General features: G+C 58.2%; 1 protein-coding gene across 2 annotated transcripts in view; it reads left to right on the top strand.

The window, feature by feature from the left end:
• SLC45A4 (solute carrier family 45 member 4) overlaps positions 1-16,940 on the top strand; it is a 73,737-nt gene that overhangs the window by 51,886 nt on the left and 4,911 nt on the right. For both annotated transcript variants that reach the window (XM_027078005.1, XM_027078006.1), the window contains 3 exons: positions 13,087-13,275; positions 14,613-14,792; positions 15,488-16,509. In XM_027078005.1, coding sequence (XP_026933806.1) covers positions 13,087-13,275; positions 14,613-14,792; positions 15,488-16,509 — 1,391 coding nt within the window. The remainder of the gene's footprint in view (positions 1-13,086; positions 13,276-14,612; positions 14,793-15,487; positions 16,510-16,940) is intronic.

Here is a 16,940-nt window from a genome sequence, read left to right as displayed (position 1 = left end):
TTTTTTTTTTTTTTTTTTTGTGGTACGCGGGCCTCTCACTGTTGTGGCCTCTCCCGTTGCGGAGCACAGGCTCCGGATGCGCAGGCTCAGCGGCCATGGCTCAGGGGCCCAGCCGCTCTGCGGAATGTGGGATCTTCCTGGACCGGGGCACGAACCCGTGTCCCCTGCGTCGGCAGGCGGACTCTCAACCACTGCGCCACCAGGGAAGCCCAGAAGTCTTTTTTTTTTAAATTAATTAATTTATTTATGTTTTGGCTGCGTTGGGTCTTTGTTGTTGCTGTGCACGGGCTTTCTCTAGTTGCGGCGAGCAGGGTCTACTCTTCGTTGTGGTGCGCGGGCTTCTCATTGCGGTGGCTTCTTGTTGCAGAGCACGGGCTCTAGGTGTGTGGGCTTCAGTAGTTGTGGCTCGTGGGCTCTAGAGTGCAGGCTCAGAAGTTGTTTACGGGCTCCGTTGATCCGCAGCAGGTGGGATCTTCCCGGACCAGGGCTTGAACCCGTGTCCCCTGCATCGGCAGGCGGATTCTTAACCACTGTGCCACCAGGTAGGTCCTACTCTTTGCTCTTAAAAGCAACCCGTATAGAATGTGTCCACCAGCAAAATATTTCCCAGATGATGGTAATTTTGTCATTAAAAAACCAGCTATTTAAATCTTACACGAAATACATACACATATATCAATAAATTATGTAAATCGTATATAGATGAATCATTTGTCTTGGGGTGAGTGTAGGTTGTTTGCCCCCCGTTTAAGTGGAGAGAGGATGTGGGGTGTATCTTACAGCTTGTAAACTGATGGAAACATCACAGAAAGAAACTTGAAGGACTGCCACCCATCATGTTGAATTGGGAGTGATTGTTAGAAGTGCTTTTATCTGCGAATCCGCAGTGGAGGTGTGTGTAGCACGCAGTGCAAAATGGGCAGAAACTGAAAGCGTTTAAGCCTCCGTTTGAGGCGGTCAGGGCTGGGCACCTGCGTGCTGTGCTGTTGACCGCGGCTGGAAGAGCCCCGCCCCTGGGCCCGCACAGGGTCAGCACAGCCAAGGGTCAGGCCACAGGCTCCGCTCAGGAGGGGCGGGGGCAGCGAGCCTAGCGAGAGGGTGTGAGGCTTCATCAGTTTCAACCAAATTATTTATGTGTCCTTGAAGTCCCTCTAGACTTACACACCCTTGCATTTTGCTGTCATTTCACAGCACGATTAGGGGGTGTCGCTGCCTGCTTTGATGGCAGGTCTCTGGGCCCAGCAGCAGCTCCGCAGGGCCACTCGCTCTTCCTCTTCCTCAGCCGGGAGCCTGACTCTGCCCCCTCTCGCTGCCGCCCTGCATTGCAGGCCTGGCCGAAGGCCTTTGGTCCCCGGGTCCTCCCCGCAGTCTCCGGACTATGAATAAGTCCTCATTTTCTTCACCGTTTTCCGGGCTAGACTGTGACAGCAAAGCAGGGTTTAACCACAGCCAGACCGGAAATGCAGTCTGTGTAGACCCAGCCACCACCTGGGTTTGAAGCGCTTTTCCAGGCACCAGCCGGCCCCCTGTAATCCGACACTCATGACTTATAAATGGGGCCTGTCAGTGCCTCTCATGAATTTTAGTCATCCCACCTAATTGAAGAGCAGGGTAGGTGTCTTGCGCTGTTGGTTTCGCGTGGGGTGGTCGCCAGTGGTGTGGCCTGGGGCAGGGTGGGCCAGGCCCAGCCCTTGCAGGTCGTCTGCGTCTGTTGGCCCGCGTGTTCCACCTTCCCTGGCGGTGAGGCCACACGTGCGGGGGCACTGCAGCCCCTGTCCTCGGGGAGGGCAGGCCAGCTTTAAGGGGAGGACACCCACTTTCACAGCGGGTTCCAAGGTCGCCACGCAGGACAGCACTGCAGGCCAGGGCACGGAAGCCCCGAGAGCCCGGCTGCCGGGAGGAAGGCTCAGAGCCGAGCCTGAACGGGGAGCCAGACTGCGACCGCTGGCTTTCCCACATCACCAGCTCTGGGGCCCTGCCGTGCTGCAGTGTGGCGAGGCCATGGCCGTACAGAGGAGAAAGTTCTGGAGGCAAGCTGTCTAGGACCAGGGGAAGGGTGGAGCTGGCACACTCCCTGACCACCCCTGGAACCCTTTTCTGGTGGGCGGGGTGGAGGGATGCTCTAAGTGCTAACAGAAGGGCAATGTCGAAACGGGCTCGTGAATAAGGCTCCCACGCTGGCCCAGGGATGTGGCCTGTCATCCGTCAGTCCTCCCCAGGGTCCTGGACAAGGCCGTCTGTGCCGAGGGAGCTGGGGCTCAGGAAGGGAGGTGGCTTGCCCAGGGGTCCATGGCCAGAAAGTGTAGACTCAGAATTGGAGCCTCTCCTCTTCTTGAGGGCAGGCCAGGCTGAGTCTGCAGCAAACGAGGAGAGGAGAGCGGGGCTAACGGTGTTGGTTCCCGCTTCCCGCTCTCAGAAGTGAGGTGTGCGGGCCCCGTGGTGACGATGCCAGCAGCAGCTGCTCCAGCGACCTAATCCCTGCACGGATCTGCAGGTGACATCCTCTTACAGAGTTTTGCAGGTGAGGAAGGAGGCGCCCACAGAGTCAGGTCAGTGGTGGAGCTGGGGTTTGAACTCGGCTCTCAGCGCCCCTGCCCCTCAGGAGCTGCGCCTGCTGCGCTTGGCGGAGATGTGATAAGGGGAGATGGGGTTAGCGGTTTTTAAAAAACACTCCGGATCTTTATTGACAAAGGTAATAGCAACGTTTAGTAAGAATTTAATTTTTTGAGTTTCCAGACACTTGTTAGTTTTCGTGTAATAGCGTTTTCAGGAGGTAGGATATGATGCGCAGACCCTGAAGGCTGCGCTGCTCGCAGCCCGGGGCGCGCTGGAGCCACAGCTCCTGAATTTCCCAGAATCCTCTGGGTCCGTCCTTGGCCGAGCCCATCCATTATTTAAACACTAATTACGCACTTGCAGGTGAATTGCGTTGACGAGGAAGGTAACACACTCACGTGCCTAACTACCTATCCGTCTACACTTCACTGTCCCCAGCCCTTGGAGGTGACCTCTGTGTGTCGTGTCTGCGTGTGGAGATGTCACGCAGAGGCTCTCTGAAACCCCGGTTCACTGACCTCGCTTCGGGACCGTGAGGTCGGCCGGAGGGAGTACTGACTCACACCCGGGAGGTTGGCCGGCGTCCGCAGGAGGGGTCCCCCCGCCCTAGCGCGTGCTCCGTAACCTCGCTCCACCGGAGCTTTGGGGGTGTTGCTGCCCACTTGTTATTAAAACCAGAGCTGTGGATCGCGGCAGATAGGGTGGTGGCTGGGTTCTTTCCCCCTGACCCTAATTCAGGTCGCAGACTCTCAGAGTTGGGAGAGACCTTGGCTGCCACTGTGTCCAGGCCTTGCACAGGGGCCAGCCTGGGCCGGGGTGCCGAGTGGCCGTCGCGGGGCTCGGGGCGGGCTCGTTCCCCCCACCCGTGCCCTGGGCACGCTTGCTTAGTGCAGCATCTGTTTTGAAGAGTGTGGGATGGGTGGGTGGCGGGGAGGGGCCGGTGCTCCAGTCTGCAGTGGGCTGTGCTCCTGGGAGCTGCGGGAAGAAGGAGCCCCGCAGCCAGGCCCCAGCAGAGCAGGAGGGGCGCCCACGGGTTTCCCAGAGCCTCAGTGCCTGTGTGCACCTGGCCGAGGGCATCCTGCTGGGCCCTGGAGGCTCCTCCTCGTTCCAGCATAGGACCAGTGCTCCCACCGAGGTGCTGGGCAGCCCCCGGGTGGGGCTGGCAGTCTACTCCCTAGAGACTAAGCCCAGCCTCAGGGCCAACATGAGGGGCTGGAGCATGTTTATTTTACCGGAAGAAAGGCCGTTCGGAACCTTCCGGAATTTGACTAATGGTGCCTTTGGTAAGTGCGAACCTGCTATTTCCAGACTACTGCCTCTCCGTCCGAAACAGCTCATTCGGCACCAGAGTCCACCCGCAGGGAGCACCTAACGCATACACCGAACGAACTCTGCGTCACATGGCTCTCCCCGCGGCACTGATGTCGCTGCTGTCCCCGACGTCACTGGGACTGGCCCCCGCATGGCCCGGGTGCTGGGGTCTGCACCTTCAGGCACCCATCCCTGCTCTTTAATGCTGTGATGAGGGACATCTGTGTTCAGTTCTGGGCTCCCAGGTCCAGCCTGGGGCGAGTGCCTGGACTCTGGGAAGGGGCTTGGGCTGCACAGGAGCCCCCGCGGACACCCACAGGGTCCGGCCAGTTGCACTCGGAACACCAGGGGTTGCTGTTCCAAGGGGGAGGCCCAAGAACAGGCATCTGAGCTTCTTTTTCTTAATCCTTCTTCCTACCTTCCTGGGATTCTGGAAGGCTCCTTCAGCTCTGTGGCCCTCCCTCCAGCTGGACGAGGCGTTGCCCCGCTGCCCAGTGCAGACCCTCTCTGCTCGAGGCGGCGGGGGGCTTTCCTTGGGACCATGCCTGCGTCTGGGCCCCGGGGCCTCGGCCGGACCCGTGCTTTTTCACGGCTGTGGCCCTCAAGGGGGCTGCTTAGTGCCACATTCCCCGCTGGGTTGGTTACGTTCATCCCGGGTTACTGCAGGCTGCCAAGGTTCCCACAGAGCGCGGGTTCTCATGGCTTTAATGTTATCATGAAGGTTTTGTCTGAGAATACAAGCATATCTTGATGGGGAAGGCTTTGTCTATTGAGAGAAAGAATGTAGTTCCTATTCCCATTTCAGATCTTTTGTTAAAGATTTATAGGCAGCTTTCCCAGTCCCCTGGCCCCCTCCCCCCAGAAGGACCAGTTTATCAAAAAAGCCGCTGGCTGTGCTGAATGGGAGGCCGCGCGCGTGACTGAGCGTGGCCGCTGTCGCCCGTGACCTCACACAGCCCTCAGCGAGCGGTGACACCCTCGGCGTTTCCTGTGAACGGGGAGCCTTTCTGGTCCCACCATTGTTGTTCATTTTTGCCGGGAAGAAAACAAAAATTATTTACTACGCACCGGTGCTGCGTGTGTTTAGAGCCTTGCTGGGAAATGCCGTGTCCGGGGCATCCCAGCGGCAGCCACGCCAGGGACGGACGGGGTTGGGGCTGTGTTCTCAGGGCTCGCTCGCTCCTCCGGGGCTGCCCTGGGGACGTGATGGGAAGTGTTTGTCTTCCTTGCCCAGCGCGGGGTGACCCCGGCTGTCCCCACACCCCAAGCACTCAGCTCCTGGTGGGTTCTCACTCCCTCTGCAGCCCAGGGGGACGTTTAGGAGAGCTGGGGACAAGGCAAAGGAGAACAGAGGCTGCTGTCGGTCCAGTCGGGCCTCCTGGGTGCTCCTGCCTCCTCGGCCTGACCAGCTGCTCCTGGTCCTGCAGCCTCTGCCCGGTTGCCCCTCCACGGAGGCCTTCCCTGGGTGTGGGGTGTCCCGTGCTGAGCAGGAAGGAGGACGGGGTGCGAGTGGAAGGGCCCGGCAGCGTCTTGCGCAGCAAGCACGTGGTCCTGGCGCCCATGCTCACCGGGCTCTGTGCCGGGAGCTGGCATTTGTGCTAATGCCCTCTACCCTCCTGGGGCCTCCGGCCAAGTCTAATAAACAAGGGCCAGCTGGGTTGGCAGGTAGGTGGCCTGGTGACCTCTGAGGGCAGTTTCGGGGTGGGGGCGGGGGTGCAGTAGGTGGAGGGAACGGGAGATGAGAAAGGAGTCGTTTGAACAGGGTCGGGTGGGGGGCGACGATGGCACCCTAACCAGAGGGAGGTGCAGCCCAGCCGCCTCGGCGGCTGTCGGAAGGACAGGCTGGAGCTGGTGGGGGCGGAGGGCAGAGCTGAAGGGGCAGGTGGGTCGAGGGTCTGACTCCCTGCCAGCCCCGAGCCCTGTCCCTCGGTCTCTCAGGGTCGGTGCGCTGGTGGAGGTGGCCGAGGCTCCGGGGAGCCTGCAAAGCAGGTAATCCGTACGTACCTGCAGCCCCTGCAGCTCCCCCTTGAGGCGGCCAGCGCTCTGGGTGGTGAGAAGCCTGGTGATGGTGGTGTTTCTGGGCGAGCAGGACACAGGTTTGGGGTGAATTGCTAACCAGCACCCAGCTTGACAACTTTCCTAATGAGTTCCTAAGAGTCACTTTAAATTGCGTGTCCGTTTTAATTTCAGTTATGTGCGTGTTTTCAGAGAAGGTGGACAGAAATTGCCAGTTTACATCTGTGAAGCTCGTACCTCACCCTCGTACTGTCACACGGGTCAGAGGTCACCTCTGCGTCTAAGGGGATGTGGCCGCAGAGCACAGGCTCCCCCGACAGCCCTGCCCCGAAAGTCCACCTTCATCAGACTTAGCACAGGGCACAGCTCGGTGCAAAGGAGCCTTTTGGGGGGAGCGGGCGGGCACTCCAGCCCGAGCAGAGTCATATGGAATGGAGTCTGACTCTGGTGACGCGCACTTGAACCTCAGAAACTGCGTGCGGGCTGAGCCGCGCTCTTAACCCGGGCAGGGCAGTGCCCTCAGCGCAGCAGCTCCTTGGGCAAAGTACACACACGACGGCCAGCAGGCACAGGGGCCCCGGGAATGTAAATGCCGCTGCCCGAGGGGAACCGGCAGTGGGTCAGCCTGTCGGGTGCTGAAGCGTGAGCTGCCACGTGAGGGCCCTTTGGGCTCCTGTCGCGGTCCCGGGGCAGTGCAGACTGCTCACGCCGTGCTCCCTCCCAGGGAGGGGCGAGAAGCCCGGGTTTCCAGGGGACGCCTTCGGTGAAGATGGCTTTCTCTGTCGCCTTGCATGGCCAGCCTCTCCACGCATGTCCATGTCGTAGCGTGTACTTGGGAAGAGCACAGGCTTTCCATCGGCCAGACCCTGTGTGTCCTACATTTGCCGGCCCGGTCAGTCAGGGGTGGGCGGTGGGCACTTAGCAGCCAAGGGCGAGCCGGGGCCAGGGCATGTCTCCCAGGCACTCCCTGTGTCCTCTGTGGTCAGTCTTCAGTTGCTCCCGTCTGATGCAGAGCCTTGCAGCTCACAGACGTTCACAGAATGTTTGTGTAGGCCAGAGAGAGAGAGAGTGTGGACAAGCAGTTCTCTTGTGACCAGGCCCTGTAGCCCCTCTCAGCACATGGTCACCACTGTGGTAATGAGCCCATGGCCAGCAGCAGGCACTTGGCCACTGTCTGTGCCCCTCCAGCTAAGAGGCCGAATCTTCAAGGAACAGTTTTATCCGTGCCGTTTCCCCTCTAGTGCCTGTCAGCACTAGAGAGCAGCCAGAGTAGAAGGCCGGGCACCCGGTGAGCTTCTCATTGTGTTTTATGGCTTTTTCCCTGAAGATTGGCCTCACATGATGCCGCCCAGAGGGGCTAAAACACAGCTGGGTACCCGGACCCAAGGGCAGAGTGAGAGCTGGGGAACCCCTAATCCCATGTGTCATCTCTGCTCGTATCTCTTGGCAATTCCTGAAATGGGACAGATTTTAGCTAAAGCTAAAAAGCAGGGAGACAGTTTTGAGTCCGCGTCCAGCCAAGTTAATTGTTTGTTAAAACAAAAGTATCAACGGTGGTAAAACCCGAGAGGGACTGGGTAGGATGAGCGCGTCTCCTGAAGTTGGCTTCTCTACTTCTTGTTACGTGTTAGTGTTGATCTCATTTAAAACAGACACTCTCATGTGCTGGATTTGTCAACAGTGCGAATGTATCTCATCTCACCAATGTCAGGACAAAATTACTTTTTTATACTCATTTCTTTTTCAAAACAGAGATCCTGAATATAAGGATAACAGTCCAGCATTTTGTCAGTGTTTTTCAAAATTGACGTATTTTAAGATCACGTTATTCCTAAGTAATGTTCAAAGAGTGATGGGTAATCTGGATAGATACTTTTTTCTTGTATTTTCTCCTAGGAAAACTTCTAAAAGGCAAAAGCTTAACCAATAAGAGTATCAAATCAAATGTCAAGAAAGTATTTCCAGTGTCAGGACAGTAAACGCATGTGCCTCAAGTTAAGCTGCAAAAATTTGTTATTAATTTCTGGGGCTTTTAAGCTCTGAAATACATATCAAGTTAAACTCAGTCATGGCTGTTCTAAGACGTACTTAAGGAGAGAAGGAATCTTTATGTTCATTTTTTATATGTGTTTTATACCTGCGTATCTGTGCAGAAACGCTTTTACCAGAATTATTCATCAAAGTCCAGTTATTGACCTTTGTGGGGGGGGGAAATACATCATTGTTCATCAGAGGAATGTAACAGAATATAGTCTCTGCCACACATCGTTTTACAATGTCTACGCTACAACTCAATACTATTAGGCATTTGGGGAGAAAAGAAAACGGAAAACATGACCTTCACTCCAGAGAAAACGCCACAAGGCACCTGACCCCAATATGATGACTTGTGTTGGAATCATCAGACACGTTCTGACTTTGCTCGGGGGCATAAAGGAAAACAGGCTCCAGGTGGAGAGTAGAAGATCTCAACAGAGAAATAGAAGCTATTTAAAAATCTGGAATTGAAAAATGCAGTATCTGAAATAAAAATTAACCTTAGGGATGAGAGAAGATTCAGTGCACTAAGAAATTGGTCTGTAGAGATGACTTAACATGAAGAACAGAGAGAACAGAGGTTGAAGAAAGAAATGAGCAGAGCTTCAGGAAGCAGTGGGACAGTGTCTGATATACGTGTAATTGGAGCCCCGGAAGAGAGGAAAGAGAATGGGGCATCAAAATGTGAAGTAAGAAATAACTGAAAACCTCCTAAGTTTGGTGGAAGCTTATATCTACAGCTTTGTGAAGCAGGATGAACGTAAAGAGAGCCTCGCTTAGGCTCACCATAGTCAAACTGCTGAAAAGCAGCAACAGGGGAAATCTCGAGGCACCAGAGGAAGAAGAGATGTGTATGTGGTCATGTGGGCTGCAGCCTCCTCAGAAGATAGTGGAACCGTGTCTTCAAGTTCTGTCGGGGAGAGGAGTTGGCCCAGAGTTCTGTATCCAGCAAAAATATCCATTAGGAACAAAAAGTGAGATCAAGAGAATTTAGGTAAATTCTAAGAGCATTTGTCATCAGCGGACTCTGTAGGAAATGCTGAAGAAGCCAAAAACAGCTCTTCAGGCTGAAGAGAAGTGACAGCACACGGACACTGGGACCTCGAGGAGGAAGAAGGAAGGGTACGGAAATGGTAAGACGGGTGGTAAAGATAAAAGACCAGCTTCCTATTAATTCTTCTAAAATGAATGACTGTTTCAGGTAAAACTCACAGCACAGCGTGGGGTTTATCGTGTCTGCACGTGAAACGTATGTTCCAGCTTCAGCATAAAGGGGCTTGGGGTCAACGGGCACAGTCAGTAATTTCTTATGTGATGTGAACGATATCCACTAATAGACTGAAAGCTGACATGTAAGGCAGTCTGTAGAGCAGCCACTACAAAATGATGCTAAAATGCCAACGTGTAAATTAAAATGGAAGGTGGAGAAATACTCAGTTAACCAAAAGAAGGCAGGAACAAGAGGAACAGAGACCCCAGGAGGGGGCAGACAGGAAGCAAGTAGCAAAACGGCAGCCCTGACGTCACCCACGCGAGCAGTTACTCGAAACGTAAGTGACGAAACACGCCAGCGAGGAGACACACCAGAGTGGATGGAAGAGCAAGACCCGCCCATCTTCTTGTAAAACACCGTGACTGACGCAGAGGGGTTGAGGTGAAAAGGTGGGAACAGGCAGCCTGAGTCGGCTGGGGGGAGTATTAACCCCAGATAAAGGGGGCTTCAGATACAGACGAAGCACTGCCGGGGGTACAGAGGGCAGCTCACAGGACGGAAGGGTGGGCTCAGGAGTGAGGTGCCTGTGCTTCTAAGGAACAGAGCCTAAGACACGGGGGAGGCAAGGACAGGCAGAATCCAACAGTCATTCGCGGTCATTGTTGGGAAATTTCACACCCCTCTTTCCTCAGTAATAGGGCCGACTGAGCACAACTCAGGAGACGGACAAACCCTGGACGACACACAACCGCACTGCATCTAGAGCAGGGGTTGGCAGGCGGTTCCTGTTGGGGCCAGAGTGAATGTTCCTGGCGCTCTGGCCGCGTGTCTGTAGCAGCTCCAAGCTCTGCCATGGAGCTCAAAGCAGCCGTTCATCAGCGGACAAGTGTGGCCTCGTTCCAATAAAACTTTATTTACAGACACTTTTTACATGTCAGGAAATGTGCTTACTTTGATCTTTTTCGACCATTAAAAAAACGTAGCAACCTTCTTAACAAAAAGGGGCCACAGAGTTGCTCAGTCGTGTTCCAGAGCATTGACCTTGAGAAGGAGACGGGTTGGAACGAACACCTGTCCTCTGAGCAGCGTTGGGATGACAGTGGGGCCCTGCTGGCCGCCCTGCCCAGCAGCCTCCCTCCGGCCACGCCGAGCCGAGGTGCCAGGAGGGATCCAGTGCTGACTCCTCCCGTGTCCCCGACATCCGGGCAGGTGCGAGGGATGATGCTGCAGGTCCCGCAACTCCCGTCCCTTGTCCCCTGTGGGAGGCCCGGCCGGGGTCGCAGGGCCTTCTGCTCTGTAAAGAGCTCCACCTGCCATGGCCAGAGAAACACCCACCCCCTCTGCCCCCGCCGCCCGGCACCCCATCCGCTTCTCTCCCTCAGACTCAAGGGTGCTGCCCTCCCGACCCCTCAGTCCCTGAAGCGCCACGGGTCGCCCTGAGATGCTTGTCGCCTGGTGAATTTGCTGATGCCCGTCCCTCTGGGACTGGAAGCTGCCGAGGCCAGGAGCCACCGCTCCCCCACCGCATAGCAAGCACAGCCGGCCCCAGGGGTGCTGTGTGCCCAGCCTCCCTGCTCCTGGACCAGTGCTGGGTGCGTTCGGCACCGGGAGCCGAGATGACTGATGCCAGGAGGCATGTGTGTGGTGGGCTGGCTGGGGATGTGGAAGGTGGCCTGGGGCAGATGGTAGGCCTGGCGGGTGAGGGCACCGGGGGGTGGGGTGGCCAACCACAGCTGAAGATCAGACCCGGGTTGGGGGCTGGCCAGCAGCAGTGCGCAGGGTCAGAGGTCGGTGGTTGGGGTCTTCAGGCTGACCCCGCTGCAGGGGCACCTCGGGTTTGGTTCAGTTCAGCTGTTGTTGGTACCTCTGTGGGTCTCCACCCTCAGAGATGCCCGTCTCTTGGGATCGCATACAGGTGGTTCAGCAGCTGTGGACTTACAGCAGTGGTGGTGAGCCCTGGTGAGTGGGAGCCTCCTGGGTGGGTGACCCCTCAGAGTTCTAAGAGGTACCAGGTAGGGAGGTGAGAGTCAGCAGGTGCAGAAGCCCAGAACACTTCCTTGTGCCTGAAGCGGGAGGGCCAGGCCCCCAGGGGAGACAGCAGGCACACGTGCCTGCGTGTGCGCAAGTGCGTGCGTGCTGCAGCTCTGCCCGGAGCCCCGTCGCCGAGCTCGTCACCGCTCATGAGTAAAGTTGTGACATTTGAGGAGCCCAACAATAGTTAAGAGTCTGTCCATTGGGGTAGAAATGCTTTCCTTTCTCTGAAACCGACTACACCGCACCCGCTAGATGGTTTTGTGAGGGAGCTGTTTTTGAGAAGCCTGATGCTTCAACACTGCGTTCTTGAGCATAGGAAGTGTCGCCGCGGCCGATGTGGCCGGTACCGCTGTCGTTTCCCCAGTGCCTGACTTTGACAGTGAACGCCGAAGACCCGGGCCTACCATGTAAACCACCGCTTGTCAGCAGAGCACACTCGGCAAGCTTCTCATTTCCTGAAACACCAGTGCGTTCTGCTGACTAGAATCAGGAACAGAATTCGCCCTTCCTAAGGTTCTGTGTGGTGTAAAGGTCGAGGCTGACACCTTGAATTCTAGGCTGAATGCATAAATATTTTAATGGGCACGTTAGCAACGATTTTGAAAGGTGCTTCCCTCCTCCTTTGAAAACGATTTCCTCCTCCTACACAGTTTATTTTTCTTAGTAGTTCAGCACAATATTCCGTTTCTCAGGGCCTTTGGTGGTGTAAGACATTAGCTAACAATCGCTGTGGTGCCAAGGCACGCTTTTATTTTTTTTATATAAACTCTTCGTTGAAGTATGACACAGAGAAGGTGCATGGTCCAAGTCTCCAGCTGGGTGAGCTGTCACCAGGGACCCCCATCCAGATCAAGGTCAGAACACACCAGCCCGAAGCCCCTGCCCCTCCCACGGGCGACCAGCACCCTGGCTTCTGCCAGCAGACACTCCTTTGGCCCCGTTGGACATCCTGTAAATGGAACCCACAGTGTGTGCCCTTGTGCACCCAGCATGTGCGGGATTCTGCCTGTTGTCCTGCGTATGAATGAGACAGACTCAGTTTCTCGTTGTTCCAGTGGCGATGGGCGTTGGGTTTGTGTTATAGGGAGGAGGCATGTAGAGTGGGGTGGGGGGTACATAGACTTCGAAATCAGGCAGCCCTGGGTTTAAGTCCTAGGCTCCTACTTTTTCGCTCTGTGACCCAGGGCAGATTGCCTAGCTAAACCTCTCTGAGCTTCAGATTTCCGGTCTGTGAAATGGATACAGTAATCCCTGCCTCCCTGGGCAGTTAGGAGGATTAAGCGCCAGACACAACCCCCTGGTTCCAGCTGGACACACACTGAGGCCTCCCCTCTTGCCGCCCCTCAGTACCGCTCAGAAGCCCACTGCTGGGGTCAGTTAGTGCGTCAGTGGCTGCAAGAACCCTCTGCAAACCCTCGTGATTTAGATTTCAGCTGTGAGGCCCAGGATCCCGGGAGCGGAGCGTCAGTCCCCTGCCCGCCTTGTGGGCTGACGGGCTCAGTGCCTGGTTCCCAAGGGTGGCGTTGAGCAGCCCCTGAGACCCCAGGCCCTGGTCAGTGCCAGAGGAATGAGAGGGTCTTGCCCTCGTGCCGCTGCCCCTGCAGGTGCCTCTCCATGTGTGCATGGCGGCCCGGGCCCGCTGGGTCCTGTGTCCTGCACCGTACGCTGTGTGCCCGCCTGCCGAGTGCGCCCTGGGCAGGTTCCAGGACACGGGCTCTTCGGCCCAGGTCTGGCCTCGGGCCACCTGATGCTTCACCGTCGGGCTTTGGCTGATTTCAGACACCGGGCCTGGCAGGTGGGGACGTCTGGCTGGGGGCTCTCTAGCTGGCAGGGGTGTGTGCGCGCGGCCCGAGCTGCCTGGGGCAGGCGGTCTGCAGCGCGCCCGCCCGCGTGTGTAACGGCCCGCGTGTCTGTTGCAGGCCTTCCGGAGCAGTACTACAGCCTCACCTGGTTCCTGAGCCCCATCCTTGGCCTCGTCTTCACCCCCCTCATCGGCTCCGCGAGTGACCGGTGCACCCTAAGCTGGGGCCGCCGGCGGCCTTTCATCCTCGTGCTCTGCGTGGGCGTGCTCTTTGGAGTGGCACTTTTCCTTAATGGCTCTGCCATCGGTGAGTGTCCTGCAGAGCCCTGCCTGGGACTCGATAAGATGCGCATGTTTAAAGAATTTAGACCGGCTGGTCCCGGACTGGGCAGCTGTGCAGAGCCCTGGGTGCCCGGGCGGTGGCCCTGCCACGGGCCCCACGTGGGAACGCCGTGGGAACCTGTTCTCAGGGAGCGTTTCCTGTTGTGATCCGTTTGTTTTTAATGCGTATCTGACACCACGTCCTGTTTCCAGCATTATTTCAGAAATTATCTTTTCTCTTTTTTTTTTTCTCCTTTTCTTAGGCTTGGTATTGAGAATGTCCAGACCTAGTGTGATACTTCTTTGTTTGTTTCTTTCGTGTACTCGTGGTTTGTTTTGCTTCTTTTTGTTGTTGTTTTGTTTTCAAGTAGAACAACTACATGTGGGAAAATAGCTTTTGCTTGAGAGCAAAACCGCCAGCACTGGTGAAAAACAAAACCCTGTTTTCTGGCAACGACTTTGTAAGTCGAAGGCTTGATCTGTGTTCTGACATAGGCGAGCCTGCCCCGAGTCCGCATCAGTTCAGGCGGGGGTCACTGATGCTAGGAGGCTCAGGAACTGGGGAGGGCGGCGCAGAAAGAAAACTTTGCTCAGCTGCTCAGAGGCTGCGTGAGACCGCCTGGGGCGAGCTTAGTGCCAGCTTGGTGGGGGCGGCCGAGGAAGGCCTCCCTGAGCTGAGCGCCCACCCACCTCCCCTCCATCCAGATGCCCCTGGATCAGGAGTCCGGGGGTGCCGCCCTCCTGGCACCTGCGGGCACAGTTTAGAGGGCCTGTTGCGGCTTTCTCGAGGACCTGTGTGTGCAGGTGGACCCGGCCCACTGTGGCCCAAACGCAGCGGCTCGGAGCTCCGGCCCGGTGCCCTCTGTCTTGCTGCACCTGTGTTGCTCCCGGGCATTGCCGGGTCCAGGTAGCCAGCAGGTCCCTTGCCCTCAAGCAGGGAGGGTGTGTCTGAGACCCACCTCATCTGCAGAGCTCAGGGGCTGGTCCTGGGTTCCAGACCATGAGCCCAGTGCCCCCTCATCACTTTTGTGCACAGAGTGCCCCTCGGTCCCACGGCGGTGAATCCAGTAAAACCAGCTTTAGCTCAGCTGTCAGGGGAGCAGGTTGGTCTCTGGGTTCAGGGCCAGACTCACCTGAGGCAGGTGCGTGATTACGGCTCACAGCCTCCTTCCCAGAGCCAGGAAAGACAAAACTCTCCTTCCGTAAGGAGAGGCTGTGCTGAGGAGCACGTGCCCTTCAGGCTGGGGCGGGAGGCCGCTGTCTCCCCGGGAGGTCACTGCCTGCCACTGGGCTGAGATCGGCTGCTCCTTTGTGCCCTGTCAGGTCTGTCCCTCGGCGATGTCCCCACCCGGCAGCCCATTGGCATCGTCCTCACGGTGCTGGGGGTGGTGGTCCTGGATTTCAGCGCTGACGCCACCGAGGGGCCCATCCGCGCCTACCTGCTGGACGTGGCGGACAGTGACGAGCAGGACATGGCCCTCAACATCCATGCCTTCTCTGCCGGTGAGCGCGCCCTGCCCCGCCCGTCCCCAGGCCCCGGCCCCCCGTTCGCCGCACCCCGGTCCTTACCTGGCTCGTCTGAGGTCGGCAGGGCTGGTGGAGGCTGCTCCCATGGCCTCCGCGTGAGGCTTTTTTGTCTCAGGCGCTGGTGGGCGAGGCAGTGAGCTGAGATCCTGGCAGGGCCAGGTGACTGTGGTCTGGGGTGCTAGCCGGGCGGCCCCAGTCCAGGGCCCTGTGCTGGCCGCCCCCTGCAGTCGGGCAGCTTTCCCATCCGACGGGAATGTGGGAATGTGAGCTCAGGGGATGGCGGGGAGCGCGGAGAGCATTCCCCGGGCGGGCAGGCGCCCGTTTGTGTCCCAATTCATGAAGCAGGAACCTGTCAGGTCAGGATTCCGAACCCGGGCTCAGGTGTCGTTCCTCATGTCCTTGTTCCTCCCGTTTTCTCTGAGTGGCAGCCCTGGACCCCAGTGTGTGTGTGTGTGTGTGTGTGTGTGTGTGTGTACGTGTACCCGTGTGTGTGTGTTTGTGTACCCGTGTGTGTGTGTACCCGTGTGTGTGTGTGTGGACCCGTGTGTGTGTGGACCTGTGTCTGTGTGCGCGTGTATGTGTGCGTGTGTGTGTGTTGGGGGTGTTGAACTCCCGTCTGGGTTCCCCCTGGCTCGGCTCGCGGCTCACTACCACCCCTCCCCTTCCCTCAGGCCTTGGCGGGGCCATCGGCTACGTGCTGGGGGGGCTGGACTGGACCCAGACCTTCTTGGGCTCCTGGTTCCGGACGCAGAACGAGGTGCTCTTCTTCTTCGCGGCCATTGTGTTCTCGGTGTCAGTGGCCCTGCACCTGTTCAGCATCGACGAGGAGCAGTATGGCCCCCAGCAGGAGCGCAGCGTGGACGCGGCCGAGGCCCCGGCCCCCAGCGCCCTGGACGGCGGCGCCCTGTTCCCGGACGAGGTGCAGTCAGCGCATGAGCTGTCCCTGGACTACCTGGACGCGGGCATCGTGCGCAGCAAGAGCGACTCGGTGCTGCACGTGCCGGACGCCACGCTGGGCCTGGAGCCCGAGCTGCTTTTCTTGCACGACATTGAGCCATCCATCTTCCACGACGCCTCCTACCCTGGCACTCCCTGCAGCACCAGCCAGGAGCTCGCCCGGGCCCGGCCGCCCCACCTGCCCCCGCTGCTCTGCGAACCCGCCGGGGAGGACGAGACCCTGCTGGAGAACCACCTGAGCACGGCTGGGCTCCCCAACGGAGGCAGCTCCCCACCCCACGGCGGCCTCGGCGGCTGCAGCCGGGTGGACGTGAAGCCCACGGCCACGGCGGGCTCCGGGCGTCGGCGTCGGCACATGTTCCGCCGGCAGGCCTCCAGCACCTTCTCCTACTACGGCAAGACCGGGTCCCACCGCTACCGCTACCGGCGCGCCAACGCCGTGGTCCTGATCAAGCCCTCGCGCAGCATGAGCGACCTGTACGACCTGCAGAAGCGGCAGCGGCAGCGCTGCCGCCGCCGCAACCAGAGCGGGGCCACCACGTCCAGCGGGGACACAGAGAGCGAGGAGGGCGAGGGCGAGACCACTGTCCGGCTGCTCTGGCTGTCCATGCTGAAGATGCCCCAGGAGCTGGTGCGGCTCTGCCTCTGCCACCTGCTCACCTGGTTCTCCGTCATCGCTGAGGCCGTGTTCTACACCGACTTCATGGGCCAGGTCATCTTTGAGGGGGACCCCAAGGTGAGCGCCCGGGCACTTGGGGGGGGGCGGAACCTGGTTGTGGTGACAGCCTGGTTCCCTGGCGCCCAGCAGGCCACCCCCAAAGCTGCAGGGGTGCATGGTGGGCCGCCAGCCAGCATGCAGCCCTGCCGACACGGTCGGGAATCGTCATGTGTGCCCGAGAGGGCATTCACACTGGGGTCTGCGGCGAGCAAACGGCAGGCTTCGGCAAGTACCGGAGCGCCGAGGAGCCAGAGGCAGGAAGGCCCACTCCCGCCGCGTACAGACGCCGTGCACAGACGCCGTGCACAGAGGGTTAAAGCAGCGATGTGCTGGCTTGTGGCTGGGCCAGCTGGGTGTGGGTCCTAGTCCCCGTGGCGTCAGCTGACTTGCACCTGTGCCCGTGTCGCCCAGAGTCGGGCTGGGAGGTCTGAGATGGTCCCAGCGCAGAC

Source organism: Aethalodelphis obliquidens, unplaced genomic scaffold, assembly GCF_003676395.1.
Source record: "Aethalodelphis obliquidens isolate GAN/ISIS:26980383/991018 unplaced genomic scaffold, ASM367639v1 scaffold41, whole genome shotgun sequence".
Lineage (NCBI taxonomy): Eukaryota > Metazoa > Chordata > Mammalia > Artiodactyla > Delphinidae > Aethalodelphis > Aethalodelphis obliquidens.
The sequence above is the reverse complement of the archived record's forward strand: the minus strand, read 5'-3'. Positions and strand labels throughout refer to the sequence as shown.